At 34.7% G+C, this 16,695-nt stretch overlaps 1 protein-coding gene across 2 annotated transcripts in view; it reads left to right on the forward strand.

Annotated features, from left to right (window-relative positions):
• LOC109846505 (WD repeat-containing protein 7) overlaps positions 1–16,695 on the forward strand; it is a 25,794-nt gene that overhangs the window by 4,696 nt on the left and 4,403 nt on the right. For both annotated transcript variants that reach the window (XM_020415773.1, XM_020415774.1), the window contains exons 3-6: positions 923–992; positions 13,890–14,687; positions 15,412–15,614; positions 16,378–16,501. In XM_020415773.1, the coding sequence (XP_020271362.1) occupies positions 923–992; positions 13,890–14,687; positions 15,412–15,614; positions 16,378–16,501 (1,195 nt within the window). The remainder of the gene's footprint in view (positions 1–922; positions 993–13,889; positions 14,688–15,411; positions 15,615–16,377; positions 16,502–16,695) is intronic.

Here is a 16,695-nt window from a genome sequence, read left to right on the forward strand (position 1 = left end):
GCCCCTGCCACTTGAAATTGTGATGGTGATGAGGGGAAGGCCAGCTAAGTGATCATATGCTTTGGAAGATGTAGGTTAGAAATTCTGTTTCATCATCTGCTTTATGAACAAGACCAACTTACATTTGGCAAATAAAAAATGAGAGAAAGATGAGAGACCAACAGAGAAATGGATGGGAAAAGTAGGCACAGAAGAGAACTTAAAAAAAAGTTGAGAAATAGATTTGGCCTTGTGAGAAGGATTGTAATTAAGTTGTACTTGGAAGGGGTGGCATTGGGCTTTGAGAGGAAGAATTGGGATGAGATATCCGTAGTTTTTAAAAATTAATTTGTGAGGAAGAGAAGGGTAGATAGGAAGGGTGTACTGGGTGAGATATCCATATTTTTTAAAAATTGATTTGTGGAAAGGAAGAGAAGGGTAGATGGGAAGGCAAAGAAACTGTCAGGGTGAAGCGCGAAGATTAGGTGTTTGAGCTGGTAGTCCCCTCTGTGGCCTCAGAGTTTCTAGGCTCAAGAAAATAGGTTTTGTATGGTTAACGTTTGGCTCTGGTAGCATATTACAAAGTAGCTTCATCCAATAGAAGGATACTCAGCTTCTAGCTTTCAATGTCACAACTTTTCACCAAATTGTGCTCAACAAAGCTTGTCTATTATAGGGTAAACCTGAAGTCTAAATAAAATAGAAAAAAGCTATAAATCTTTCTATTTGCAATGCTGTCTCTTTACGTGTAACATTTTTTAATAAGCATTCACGGATTCTCCCTTAGATACACTGCATATTTGCAACATTTGTGTCACTATGCTAATATTCTTTGAGCCATTGTTCAATATAAGTCATTTGCATGATACCTGAACACTTACAGAAGTATGTTTTTCTAGATTGACTAACTCTCTGTGTCTGTGCACGTTTGCTGGTTTTGCAGTGCATTGGCAGCATTCTATACTCGCAATTTCGCAGAAAAAGTTCCAGATATAATGCCCCCTTTACTTCAGGTTGCATATAATGCTAACGGTTTGACATCTTCTCTTTTCTCCAACTATATTGGTTAATAATAAATGCCTATGTTTGTACTACTCTTTTCAGTTTTTTGGTTAAAAAAATCAACTGGATTAAGTTCATAGATGAACATTTTGAAAATGGAACCATAAAGTGGAAAAGAAAAAAAAAAGAAGAAATTATGAACATTTTGAAAATGGAACCATAATATGGAAAAAAAGGAAATTAGATGCAAGTTGGTAAAATGGTAACTTCCATAGGAAGAACATAAAGAGGTATATGACAACCTGCTGTATGTTTGTAGGTACTGGGTACATCCTAGTGTTAGTGGTCGGAATGGATATGTACAAGACATGACTTTGGAACTTCTTTTAATCCCTCAATCAGATGCTTCCCATGTGATAAAAAGGTGAAATAATTGTTATAACTACGAAAATGAATATCTTTCAGGCTTCCAATAATAGGAGGGTGGTGATGAGTGAATTAGATTACGGATGAATTTGTTGTTCTACATAAATGGCGAACAAATGACAGGGTTGGCACACATACCTTGTTAAGATTGCTTAGTTGCCTGTAATTCTGGCAAAAAGGTTATTGATTATTATATTTATTTGTTGACTTGAATTACATAAGGCTTGATCATTGTTTATGTAATTATATATAATCATATGATCTGCTTTGACATTGATTTCCTACTAAAGTCTGCATGTGACCTATTAAGTTACCTTAAAACAAAGTAACGTAAATGCTTTGAAATTGAAAGAAAAGAAGTTGTATATAATCATATGATCTGCTTTGACATTGATCATTGTTTATGTAATTATATATAATCATGTGAAATTGTTTACATAAGGCTATGATCATTGTTTATGTAATTATATATAATCATATGATCTGCTTTGACATTGATTTCCTACAAAAGTTTGCATTTGACCTATTAAGTTTAAGTTACCTTAAAACGAAGTAACATAAATGCTATGAAATTGTTCATGTTACCTTAAAACAGAGTAATATAAATGCTATGAAATTGTTTACATAAGGCTTGATCATTGTTTATGTAATTATATATAGTCATATGGTCTGCTTTGACATTGATTTCCTACTAAAGTTTGCATTTGACCTATTGAGTTACCTTAAAACAAAGTAACGTAAATGCTATGAAATTGAGAGAAAAAAAGTTAGCCCATGGTGCACGCTGTTCCAATTAATGTCAGATAAAAAGGTTTAGACTTTTGCAGTCTTTTTCTACGTAGGAGTTTCCGGGCTTACTTGGAAGGGGCAACACTATAAATGACATTAACTGTATTAACGGTCGCAGAGGAGCAGAACTCCACAACATCCCAATGTAATATCATCAAGTTTTGCTGGTTCTGATGTCCGATCCTTCTGTGAATTCCTTGCTTAATAATCTATGAGAAAAGATACTTGCATAAGAATCTGAGAGAAGTCAATTAATAGCTAAGGAAAACCCACTATACTAGTTGCTCTGTTCGAAATCCTGCAACCAATTCTGTAGATTTCACCTTGGTCTAAACCTAAAGAAAGAGGAAATCTCAATGGGAACTGATCATGGATGCTATACATCTATTCTAATGTTTTAAATATCAGTCGATAAACCGATATTATCAGTAATTTATTGGTTTTGAGGCCCTTCCACTATGATAAATTCAATTCTAAATTGGTTATCGTTTTTGGATGTTTATCGTCGATAATGCAGTGATAAAGTGAGTTATCGGCCGATATTGCTAGCCCAAAAATCGGAATTATTGGTCTTTGGTTTGAGTTTTGATTTTGTGCAACGGACGCCTATTCAATGCAATTTAAACCTGACCCAAGTTTCTACCATTGGTCAGTGATCCTAAATATAATTATTTACATTTTGATATGTTTATATTTCATTAAATATGATTAGATTATATTTTAGAAATTATATTATGTATATCACCATCCGGTAATGTCACTGATAAATACTACTTATCCTCGATATATCCCCAATATCTGCTATCTGATATGGATTTTAACCGTCTGATAAATCTTCGATAACTGATATTTAAAACCTTGATCTATTCTACAGAAGACATGGTCTTTTTACTTGTCATTTTTTCTTTTTTTTTTCCAGCAGCTTCCATTGTAAACATACAAAATTAAGACGATTTTGCATAATACATTTAGAAGAAAATTTTTAAACACATAACATGTATCAATTTGAATAGGCTGTTGTACTTTGGGTTATACATTGCCTGCACATTCCATGAGTTTCATTATTTTGCATTATTTTTTTCCTCGAAGGGGGGAAAAAATAGAAAGAGTAAGTAAAGGAATTGGTTAAAGCATGACAAAAAATTTTGGGAGAGAGTGAAACAAAGACTAGAGAGAGATGAAAGAAAGACAATGCTGCCTCCATTACCCAAGTGAAGCGAATACTTCCGCATTGAATATGCATAAGAAGATTCTCTGGGATGTAATACATTATAGTTAATACATCATATTTAACATTTATGAAGGAGAAATTGTGGAAAATTTTATGGTTAACGTTGTTGTATGGTTTCAATTTAGGATGAACAACATTTTAGAAATTTCTCATTTGGAATGTGACAAGTGATGTTAGAACCCAAAGATGAAAGTATACTAACTAACCTAATAATTTGATAAAGTTGAGCATGATCAACCAGAGCAGTTTCATAATAATTTGATATAGTTATGATCAGCTAGAGCAATTTCATGATGAGGAGATGAAATCCTTTGATAAGTCCTTGAGTTGTGATGAATAACTCATTGTTTGTTCATTCGATAGTAATATATAAGCTATATATAGCTTTCATAGAAAATTAGTTAAAAGCGTACGAATATCCTATTATAGAGGACTTTGATAAAACTCAGATTAGCAACAAAGTAATAAGTAGAGGTAAGTCTAGATTTGTGATAACTCCTATTAAGGTCAAATGACTAAGCTAGATAAAATATAACTTCAAATTATCATTTAGCTTTTGCGTATAAGTGTCAGATTGAATGAGTAATTTGTGAACGATTCATATTATGTTTGATGCTTGCTCAAATTCTGCTCATGTGATTAATAAAATGATCCGAGTACGAGCTAGGCCTTGCTTTCTATTCGTGTTAAGTTGGAAATACTTGATAGAACAAATTTTTTAATCGCCTAATTAATTTTGAAATATGGGAAGATGGTGATTTTTTATATAGAAAGTTTTTCATATTAATATTATTTAATAGTATTAATGAATCTATAAAATTACTTTTAGTACATTTTGTAACTAATCAAGAGGAGCCTAGCGTAATAGTTAAAAGTTTTCGCCATGCAACCTGAATGTCAGTGGTTCAAGTCTTGGGAGCAACCTTTTGTAAAAATGCAGGTTAAGGCTGTGTACGATGGACCGAACATGATCTAGGTCCTTCCCGAAACCCCTACATAGCTTCATGCACGATGTTGCCCTTTTCTACGCTTTGCAACTCATTAAAACCCTCTGTTATATGTTACCGGATGAAATAAAGAAGTACGAAAAAAGAGTACTTCTAAACATATCTTCTTACCAGATTGGCTATTAGGTACCAAATCAAATACTCTATTCTAAGACCATCCTTGAAATTAGCCTCTCATGAGTAGTTATTCTTTTTCTTGACTTTTAATAGTTCTCTTGAATGTATAAACAAGTAGAATTAACATGATTGGTGCACTCAAGATTTGGCTCGTTTGCCCTCCCTGCATCATCTATAAGAGCCATCAAGGCTTGCAAATAGTTTGAAAGTAAGTATTGAAGTACATCAACTCTTGAACAAAGAAAAATAAGATAATATTTTTAAGTCGCTACTATAAATTATCTCGATATAACATAAGTTATGTCAAAATAAAGCATGTTATGTTGAAATAGCGCGTTATATTAAAATAATATACATTGTATTATGATAATGTGGAGTTACCATGATAAATGATCTAAGTATGTTAAGATTGGATATTGAGAATTAACTGGTTTGTTAAAGACTTAAATTATTACTCTAGAATTTCAAAGCACATGGTATTGTATAATGACAATGAATTCTATGCATGGTTTTGATCATCTTCTTATTTGTGTGGACCATTTTACTATAGGTTAACAAGGTTCCTAATTGCAATGTTGAAAATAGCGTTAACGCATAGCGTAACGCTTACCTCCGGTTAGGTTGCAATAGCGATAACGCATAGCGTAACGTAGGTTAAATAATTTATTATTATTTAAATAATTTATAGATATATAACATTCAAAATACTCAGATTTAAAAATTATTTTCACAAATACCCATAATTTAAGGGTATATGTGCAAATCAGCCAATAAACGAACAAAAAAACCACATCACCAGTTGCCGTCAACTCCTCCGTTAACTCCTCCGTTATAAAAACCCCTGCTTCCCACGCCGTCAACTCCTTCGACCTTATCCTCTTCTAATTCCTTTATAAAAAACCCACCCATCCTCACCTCTTCCCTCATCATCTCCTTCCCCCTCTCTCTCTCTACGAACCAACCCTCTCTCTCTCATCAGTCGCCGTAACCATGTGTAGCGGCCTAAGAAAACCCTAGTCTCCTAAGTTTGTCGACGACGAAGGCCCTAAGTTCGGCGACGACGATGAGGATCTGAGACGAAGACGAGGACGAGGGCCTGAGACGAAGACGACGACGAGGACCTAAGATGAAGACGACGACGAGGGTCTGAAACGACGACGACGACGAGGGCCTGAGACGAAGACGACGACGAGGGTTTGAAACGAAGATGACGACGAGAGCCTGAGACGAAGACGAAGACGAGGTTAGAATCTGGGCGACGACATCTCTTTTATTTTTAGGGTTTTGTTGAATTTGAAGTCAATCACAGCCCTTGATTTTTTTTAAAATAAATCCTAGCCATTAATCAAATAACGCAGGCTAAGCAACGCTACGCAAAAACGCCACAAAACGTACGCTATGCCTGAAATAACGTACGTTATTTGTGATCTGCGCTATTTCAAAACGCTACATAGCGTTAACCCATCGCTATGTCATGTTAAACGCTATTTTACGCCATATAACGCGTTATTTTCAACATTGCCTAATTGTATAGTTGCTCGTCTAATGCTTTATGTTTTTTTTTTTGGGAACTTCTTGCAAGTCCTCTGACATACCTGTAGATTTTAGTAATGAAGATGACATAAATAGCCAATATAATTTTACAAAAAGGGTCATCAGACGATTGCTCTTCGGAAGCATACGATACAACATATTAACGAGCTATCTTAGAAAGAAAAAGATCATGCTTGCCTAAGAAGATTCCGAAACCTTCTTTAGTCTTTCACTCATGATAGGTGCACCAAAATACACAACAAACCTAAAAGGAAAAAAAAGGCTAAACAGATCCAAACAACTTGTGTCCCCAATTGATCACCCATCTAAAGTTATAAATGCTAATTTTCTCGTCTATTAATTTGCATAATGTTACAAGAGAGATGGGTAGAAGGTGAAATAGTCGGAAGGACCAATGAGTTTGCTCTCAAGTAACTAATGCATCTGCAACTTGGTTTCCTTCGTTGGGAACATGAGCTCTAATAGATGAGCCGCTTAATAATCCCATGTAACATATGCCAAGTGCCATAGAGTTCTCGTGAGAACTTTGCAAAACTAAACAAGAACATGAGAATCCACTTGTGCGACCATGAAAGATAAGAAATTTGCACAAACCTCAAGGCTCGTTTTAAGAGCAAAAGTTTTGACAAACATATTAGTACATTCTCCATATAAGCAAGATAAAGCAATGATGATTAACTTAACTCTTGTACATGGACTATTCTGATAATAGCACATGGATCTCCTGAAGAATTCCCAAGGATACCACAACTAGCACATGGACTATTCTGATAATAGCCATCAATATTTAACTTAACTCTTGTATCTGGAGGAATTTAGCGCACCCATCGACCTAATCTCAATCTTAGAGCTTTTGGCAAGAGTTGCAGTAAAGAAAAGATGATTAAATGTAACGGAAATAGTGAAGATTTAGGAGAAAACAAGGTATTAAGATCATAAACCCACTTCTTAACTTTAGCTATAATAGTAACACTTGAAGGAGTTACTCTTTTGAAAATGGCCTTATTATGACAGCCAAAGCTCCCACAAAATATAGTTCCAAATCATAACTTTGGTGAGCCCAAATTGATTTCTAAAGGAAGTACCCCATAACCACTATTCCATCAGCTGAACAAGAGAATTGAAAACAGGAGGACATTAAAAATATTGGAAAAACAAAACTATACCTTAGCACTCAGCAATAGCAACAGAAATAAAAATGTGTTGTACTGGTTCTTGATGAGAGGACACGCAACACACACTTGGAGGCAAGCCTGATTATGAAGCAAATGCCAACAGATATAACTTATTTTTTTAAGTACCCATTGGTTCCAGATATACCTACTCTATAAAATTTACGAACGCAGCACTCTATGCACCTATGTATTGTTGGCTACCGAGAACTTGTTGAATGTCGGTCCTTCAGATAGGAATCTAATGTGATTATAATAAAATTTTTAATAATCTCATTCTGCAAAATATCTCGACGCTCCTCAAGAAAAAGTTGGCCATAGTCTTAGCAAATATAATATTTGGTCAAGGAGCACCTTCTCTCTGGAGAGTCATGCTTGATCAGTTTTCTCTTCTAAAAGAAATGTCCCCAAACCTAATGAGCCAAGCTGAATTTGGGTGATATAGGAGATGTGAGGGACGATCATTCGCCAAATGTGAGATAAGGATGAAGTTCTATTTGAAGAATATTTGCTATGCATAAAATTTACCCAAAGTGAGTTCTCTTAAAGATAAGACCATGCTAACTTCGCATGGAATCTCTACATAGTTTGTGAAAGCGAAGAAATCCTGAGGCCTTCCTCCTCAATTATAGTGTAGACTGATGCCCGAAAAACCCGATAATACTTGTAATCCGCATTATTACTCCATAGGAAATTCGCAAAGATTATCTTTACCAGAAAGTCTTTGGGAATTAGTAATACATATAAGATATGGATGGTGATAGAGCAGATAATGCTTTTAAGCAGAGCTTGCTTACCACCAAAGGATAACAGACGAGTTTTTCACCCCTCTAGACGCTTCCTTAATGATATCTACATATTCGAAAAGTATGCTATTTTGGCTCTATTCTTAAATAATTGTGCCCACAATTATTTGAATGACAAAGGTTTATAGGAGAAAGGTGTCTAGGAAGTTACAACTAACCCTTAGCTAAGAAGACCTTAGGACCTAAAAAACCATCTGCCTAGAGACCGCTTCATACTCATATAAAAGATTCATGAGGTTCTTAATTGAGGATTTGGTACCCTTAGTGAAAAGGGGCATATCATCTGCATAAAGGAGATGAGCACCGGTACCAAACATCTTCCCACATTGTACTTATTGATGGAACCATTTTGAAATCGAAGTTGAAAATTGCGACTATGAACATCCTGAGCCAGAATGAAGAGATTAAGAGAGTGGATCTCATTGTCGAAGGCCTCGCAAGGATTTAAATTATCCAAAGGATTAAGAATTCAAGAATAAAGAATATTAGTAATTTCATGTTGGGAAATAGCCTTGTATTTTAGGAAATCCTAGTTGAATTTGGATTGAGAATTGATTTTGATTGGAAAGAATTAATTACATTTTGAAATTAAATTCTAATTAGAAGAGAACTAGAATTTATAATTTAAATAAAGAAATCGTACATGAATTCAAGAAAGGAGAAAATTATAAATACCTATTGAGAGGTTCATTGTAAATCAAGCCATTGTAAAGCCAATGAGAGTTGGATATTGTAAAAGAGAATTAGATAGAACTAAAGAAATAAATTGAGAGATCTTTTGATGAGATTGAGAGAGGGTTTCTTGTGGGATCTATCTAGATCACAAGAATATTGTCTTGTAATCTCTAGAATAAAAGAAGACTCAAATTCTCTTCCAATGGATGTAGACAATCACGGAACCACGTAAATCTCATATCTTTGTTTCTTGATCTATTTTTTCTGTGGTATATATTGTTGTTCTCTTTAGTTCGAACATGTTTTTTTGGTGTTGCGACATTGCCCAGTGATTGATTGGTTTTCAAATGAAAAAGAGATCTGATCACAGTGTTTAGTGATGCTTCCATAAGCTACACTTTCACATATGTCGCCTATTGGTGCCCAACGATCGGTGTCAATTTGTGAGTGGCGTGTGCCAACATTCTCTAAATGACAGTATATACAAAAACTTTTGAAATCTGAATCTGCGAAAGACAAATAAATAAAGATCACTTTAGGTGGTCATATGCTTATGCCATATCTACTTTAAAATAAAGTTTTCGCTGTGGCATTTCTTGTCAATATGATGAACCATCTTATGAGTCAAACATATATTTTCATGAATACTCCTTCCCGAGAAAAAAACCAGTTTGTTCGGGTAAAATTAAAGATGGGTGGAACCTTAGAAACCTTGTGCATATAATTTTGGTGATAATTTTATAAGAAAAATTGCACAAGTTAATAGAGCGGAGATCAACGAAATGGAAAGCGTAAGCCACCTTTTTTGAAGCAGAACAAGCTACACAGATGTGAAACCTTGAGGGAGTGGACCCTCTCTAAAAAAATATTAAATAGCTAGATAAACATTGGCGCCAATAATACTCTAATAGCCCCTATATAAATATCCAGTAAACCTATCCGGACCCAGAATTATCACCATCGCCATTGCCTACTAATTACCAGTGAAGCTTCAAGATCCTTACCCAAATCGACCATGCCTTAGCTTACAACTCTTTGCAAGATTCAAATTCAACGATCAATTGTGGTAAAAGAATTCTCAATTGCAATTCAGGTACCTTTTCTGGGTGTGTTTTTTCTGAAAATCATTTTTTCTCTCAAATTGTAACTCATTTGAGTTGGCGAATTGTTTGAAATGTCTTTAAACTAAAGTTATAATTCAAATATCAAAGGATTTTGCTCGAAATGTCTTTAAACTTAGTTTAAATTCAAACATCAGAAGATTTTGATTGAAAGCTCTTTAAACTAAACATCAAAATTAAATGTTAAACTTATGGACCAAAGTCAAAATTAAATATGTTGATCTTATAGGCTGAAATGTCCTTCAAACTAAAATCCAAATCAAATGTCAGAATCAAATCTCAAGTTTATAGCCAAAATGTCTACAAGCTCAATATCATTATATTCTTGTCGATATATGTTTTCTCTAAAATTTAAAGCATAAAACTATGATAGACCATTATTCGAAGGTTCGTTTGGTTCAACATAGATGATACTTAACGATTTGATCTTGTGCCTGCTGGAAATATAAGATCCCAAAAAAATGAACCTTTGTTCATTGTGATAGGGGGAATTTGTTTAACTGTCCCCATATTTATCCTAAATTTTATTTGACCACGCATATGCGCGCGTGCACACACACACACACACACACACACACACACATATATATATATATATATATATATATATACACACACACACATACATAAATGCACACAGACATGGGTGAATAATACTCTAATAGCCCCTATATAAATATCCAGTAAACCTATCCGGACCCAGAATTATCACCATCGCCATTGCCTACTAATTACCAGTGAAGCTTCAAGATCCTTACCCAAATCGACCATGCCTTAGCTTACAACTCTTTGCAAGATTCAAATTCAACGATCAATTGTGGTAAAAGAATTCTCAATTGCAATTCAGGTACCTTTTCTGGGTGTGTTTTTTCTGAAAATCATTTTTTCTCTCAAATTGTAACTCATTTGAGTTGGCGAATTGTTTGAAATGTCTTTAAACTAAAGTTATAATTCAAATATCAAAGGATTTTGCTCGAAATGTCTTTAAACTTAGTTTAAATTCAAACATCAGAAGATTTTGATTGAAAGCTCTTTAAACTAAACATCAAAATTAAATGTTAAACTTATGGACCAAAGTCAAAATTAAATATGTTGATCTTATAGGCTGAAATGTCCTTCAAACTAAAATCCAAATCAAATGTCAGAATCAAATCTCAAGTTTATAGCCAAAATGTCTACAAGCTCAATATCATTATATTCTTGTCGATATATGTTTTCTCTAAAATTTAAAGCATAAAACTATGATAGACCATTATTCGAAGGTTCGTTTGGTTCAACATAGATGATACTTAACGATTTGATCTTGTGCCTGCTGGAAATATAAGATCCCAAAAAAATGAACCTTTGTTCATTGTGATAGGGGGAATTTGTTTAACTGTCCCCATATTTATCCTAAATTTTATTTGACCACGCATATGCGCGCGTGCACACACACACACACACACACACACACACACATATATATATATATATATATATATATATAAACACAGACACATACATAAATGCACACAGACATGGGTGCTTCTGTTAACACATATAGAATAGGTGCCTGTGTTAACACACGTACATATATATTTACGTTGGAACTTTTCACATGAGAATCCCATACTTATGTGTTGTGAGAACTCCATAATGGTTCAGCTCATGGCTTAGCGACACCATTTATCCTATTTAACGCATCCAAATTAGTCTATGAACGAGAAATCAAGTGGTTTCATCACTTCTTTATGTTCATTGTTTTAACTATCCAAAATTTGTTAGAGATGTTGAGTTGGATGTTGTAACAATAAAATAGGTTAAAAATAGAGTTGCATCTATGTTTCTATTAAAGAGTGTTCCAACAATAGGAGTTGGAACTACACAATGCTGTGTGTGTGTGTTGCATCTATGTTTTTATTAAAGAGTGTTCTAACAATGTGAGTTGGAACTACACAATGCTGTGTGTGTAGGAACTTGGTACTAAGCATAAATTGTGCTTGGTAGTGAAGTATCTCATTCTCATCCACTCTTCACTCCATGTGAATGTGGTCCCTTATTTAAATGAGTGGATGACAATAAACCGCCTCACTACCAAGCACAAAAATTTGTGCTTGGTACTAAGTTCCTCCATATTGCTTATAGGTGGGCGGAGGTCCACATATTTCTTAGTAGGGTGAATCACACTACTACTCCCATTTGTTGATAGTTGATTTTCCTAACTAAACGACAGTTATCCATTTTTTATATACATAGATGCATTATCGTACAATTGGAAGCTTTTAAATGAGCATGGTGAGAACTTTTGTAAGGACTTCATAATGTGCTATATGATGAATGATCCGCATATGCATTTTTTAACATGTCAAATTACCCTCTAAACGAGAAATAACTTGCTTCAAAACTTCCTTTCTTTTTATCGCTACTTGAACTAAAACACAGTTGAGGTGTAGGATAAGTATATCATCTAATGCATGGTAAAAACGTTTTAACCTACTTGATATTTTTATGTAGACCACGTTGGATTTGTTAATCAAGATAAACAAGAAATCATTGAAAGATGGTTTGTCATGGATTTACGAAATTCTTATTTTGATAAAAACTAGACTTATTGGTCCTTTTTCTACATGCATGGAAATTTGAAATGACAGCTCCATGGTGAGATTTTCTATGAAAACTCCATAATGGGTATTCTCATAAGTCACCCACACCACTCAGGAGTGCCTTCCTTGCCGTAAAACATACATAATTGAGAAGGAACATATGATTTAAACCCTCCTTGCCTGTGTGTGTAGTAGTTACAAAACAAACTATCTTTTAGAGATTGGACAAATGTGACCACTAGATCATGGATAACAAAGCGTCTCGTTTTATGGTTTACCTGTATACATAGACTATATATCATAGTAAATGGCCAGAGCATGATGTAGAAGTGAAGCGCAATTGATTTTTAGATGTGTCCTACCAGGAAATTTCCTTATATAAAATTCTAATCCCAATTTCTCTATGCACATGCAAATGTACACGCACATGTTGTTTGTTGTCTATTATGGCTATTGAGATGGCAAGTTCGTTTGAAGAATTTTTCATCGAGTACGTTCCGCGTCTCCAAAACGCATATGCAGACGCGTTGGCAGCATTGTCAGTATCCTTGGCTCAACCTCCCGAAACAGAGCAATTGATTACAGTAAGGACTCACCAGCTTATTGTTCCGATCTACGATTCGAACGCTAAAGAAGTATACTCAACTGGAGTTGAACCTGAAGTTCTAGCGCTTATGATAATATGTGTTCGAGACATATCAGCTTATGACCCCATGCAAACAGCAGTTTGCAAATATTAGGAAGCATAATGACCAATGATTGACGCAAGAAAAGAGGATATGGTGCTTTCTAATTAACAGCAAGTGAATTCGAGTTCTAAATAACTGCATTTAGGAAAAGACTGGTGTAGCTGAGCCCAAATACTATGGATGATGTATCTGTTTTGGTTTTTTATATTATTTTGTTGTAGTAGATGGAAACTTAATGTGATGGTTGTTAAGTCATAGTGTAGTGACCCATTTGGACTCTTATCTTCATCCACGTTATGATGTTTTCTTTTTGTACATTTTAGAAAAAGGAAGGCTTCAATAATGAAACAAAGTACAATTTGTAACTGATGGCATTGGGGTGATCAAAGGACTCTTGACATCATTTACACTTCAAATAGACTCGAGACTTTTCTGATGGCTAAGGTGTCAGTTATTTTATGATGGCATTGGGGTGATCAAAGGACTCTTGACATCATTTACACTTCAATAATGCAATTTTATGATGGCTAAGGTGTCAGTTATTTCCCTTGTTATGATTATATGTTCCAAATATCTCTTGGTTGTTGAGACTTGCATTTTCATCTTAATAAGTTTATTTGTGCACCTTATGAATATTGTTGATGTTGCATAAGATTGTAAAGAACTAGTTTATTTAAAATTTTATAACATATTGTCGTCAAGGTTCATGAAGCTAATAGAAAATCTACAATGTTTACAGCTGTTAGTGAGCTTTTGGCAAGATCCTAGTGAACATGTGCGCATGGCTGCACGTTCATTGTTCCATTGTGCTGCACCACGTGCTATTCCACGTTCCCTTTGTGGTCAGAAAAACAGACCAGAGGGTGCTTTGAACATAATGGAAGAACATGGCCCATCAAATAACGGGCATATCTCTATGAATATTGACATGGACTCTGAAAGGCCCATAGGATTTGCTAGTTCTGTTGGGGCTCAGAAATCTAGCATGGTCTTGTGGCTGGAATCTTTTGAAATTCATGAGTGGATCTCTTGGATTGAGGGGACAAACCAGGATGCAATGGCTTCTCATATCCTTGTTGCAGCAGCATTAGTTGTTTGGTATCCCAGCATAGTGAAAGATGATCTTGCCAAGTTGGTTGTAGACCACCTACTCAAGTTAGTTATGTCCATGAATGATCGATATAGTTGTACTGCCGCAGAGCTTCTAGCTGAAGGAATGGAAAGCACATGGAAAACATATCTCGGCCCCGAAATACCCCACCTAGTTGGGGATATATTTTTCCAGATTGAATGTCTAACCAGTAATCCGGCTAATAATGCAACAGATAAGCCAGCGCTAGCTGTTAATATGCGTGAGGCTTTGATTGAAATTCTTCTGCCAAGTTTAGCAATGGCTGATATACCGGGATTTCTAAATGTGATTGAAGGCCAAATTTGGGCTACTTCCTCAGATTCTCCTGTTCATCGAGTATCACTTAAAACTCTGATCCGGGTGGTGCGTGGTTCTCCAAAGTCCTTGCCTCCTTACCTTGATAAGGTTTGTCTTTTCAGTTCATACAAAGGAAGTAGGATTTCTTTTCATTTTAACTTTTGTATTTGGTCATATATTGTGGATGATTTTTTAAGCTTCAACACGTTATTAATTGAAGATCATTGTTTTGGACTTTCTATTTGCGTAATGTGTAACATGTATGTAACCCTACTTAGCATTCCTATATCTTTCTTTTTCCTACGGTTAATTTTTCTTCAGTAGGACGCATATATTGAATGGCTAACATGAAATATCGCCCATTAGATTGAGGGGCATAGTAAATAGGAAATCATTTGAGATGAGACAGATAAATACAATGATGCGTGCTATTTATTAGTGCACTTTGTTTATATGAGATGATGTTTCATACTGTTGTACACAGTTAGTTATATTGGCTTTTAGTGTAACTGCTTGTGTTTGACTCACTGTCTGCTCATTTATGTTTATGGTTATAAATTGGAAGCACACTGCAGCTAAATCATAAGTATCATATAATGAAATGCTATATACAGAAAGAAAAATTTTATTAAATGTCTTAAATAAATACAGTTCTTTGTATTTTTCTCGTCATGCTCTATTTTCAAAGAGCATTGATTAAATGTTTCCTGTCCACCCCGTGATTATAGCTGAGAACTTTTCATCCTGTGAATATGTCTTTGGTACATCAGTAAGAAACTCACCCACTTAAAGAAGAATGGTTTATTCAGTCTAACATTTGGCATATTTGCAGGTTGTCGGCTATGTTTTACAGACTATGGACCCTGGGAACTTGGTCATGCGTAAAGCTTGCCATAGCAGCTCCATGACCGCGTTAAGGGAAATTACACGTGTATTTCCAATGGTTGGAATGAATGAATCATCTACAAGATTGGCTGTTGGAGACGCTATCGGAGACATTCACAGTGTTACTATTCGAGTATATGATATTGAAAGGTATGCAAATTCCATGAAATAATATTCTTTTGAGATAAATGATAATATTATTGATTGGTTTGAACTTCTAATGCCGCTATTCAAGTCAGCAACCACTACTACCTCAATACATATTTGATTTGACTTTGATTCAGTAACCATATACCAAATTAAGTAGGAGAAAGATTTAGTCTATTACCATTAACTTTATTAGTAAATTAAATCTATTACCATTTACTTTGTTAGTAGTTTAGACAATCTTATGTAACGAGACAACAATAAACTAATTATGAATATCCATTGTCTTTCTCTACCTGCTTTCTTTTGGGCATGCAGTGCGTGGTGAAAGATATTTCCTAATTTTTTGCTAAGACACCTTAACATGTCACCGTATCCACAACCTTTGCTATTTACTCATCCACCCATTTAAAACTGCATTTATTCTTCTCTTTTTTCATGGTTGTCTTTCGTGTTGATACTTCCTATTTTTAAATGCATATCTGGTTTCTCAAATATGGTATGCTGCTGTTTTCTTTGTGATATTTTATAACGTAAAAATAATTTAAATGCACAATGCTTTGCCACTGAGGAGAACTTGCAGATTTGAGACTTTTCCTCACTGAAAGTCTAGAAGTTCAGAATGACAATTTCATAAGCTTTCGGCGTGCGTGTAGGATTTATTGGATCATTTTGTTTGTTCTGATATTTAACAAATTATAACTTCTTCAAGAGCCTTCGTATTTTTCTTTCAAATTATGTTGACATAGTGCTCGTTTAATTGTAGTGTGACAAAAATTAAGGTTTTGGATGCAAGTGGACCCCTAGGTCTTCCAACATTTCTTGAAGGAGCATCAAAAACAAAGATGGCTACAGCAATATCAGCGTTGAGTTTTTCACCAGATGGAGAGGTACATAACTCTGATGTTTACTTCTAGTGGATCTATCGTTTATAAAGGCATATATTGATAAATGGTTCTGTTCCATTTTTCTGCATGTATTCCATTCTCCTGACTTTGGCATGCATATCTGATATTGGAGAAACGTACGCAATTTCTTAATATTTGGAACCTCATGAATATTTTGATTATTTGTGTTTTTTTTG

This window comes from Asparagus officinalis, chromosome 6 (genome assembly GCF_001876935.1).
Source record: "Asparagus officinalis chromosome 6, Aspof.V1, whole genome shotgun sequence".
Classification (NCBI taxonomy): domain Eukaryota; kingdom Viridiplantae; phylum Streptophyta; class Magnoliopsida; order Asparagales; family Asparagaceae; genus Asparagus; species Asparagus officinalis.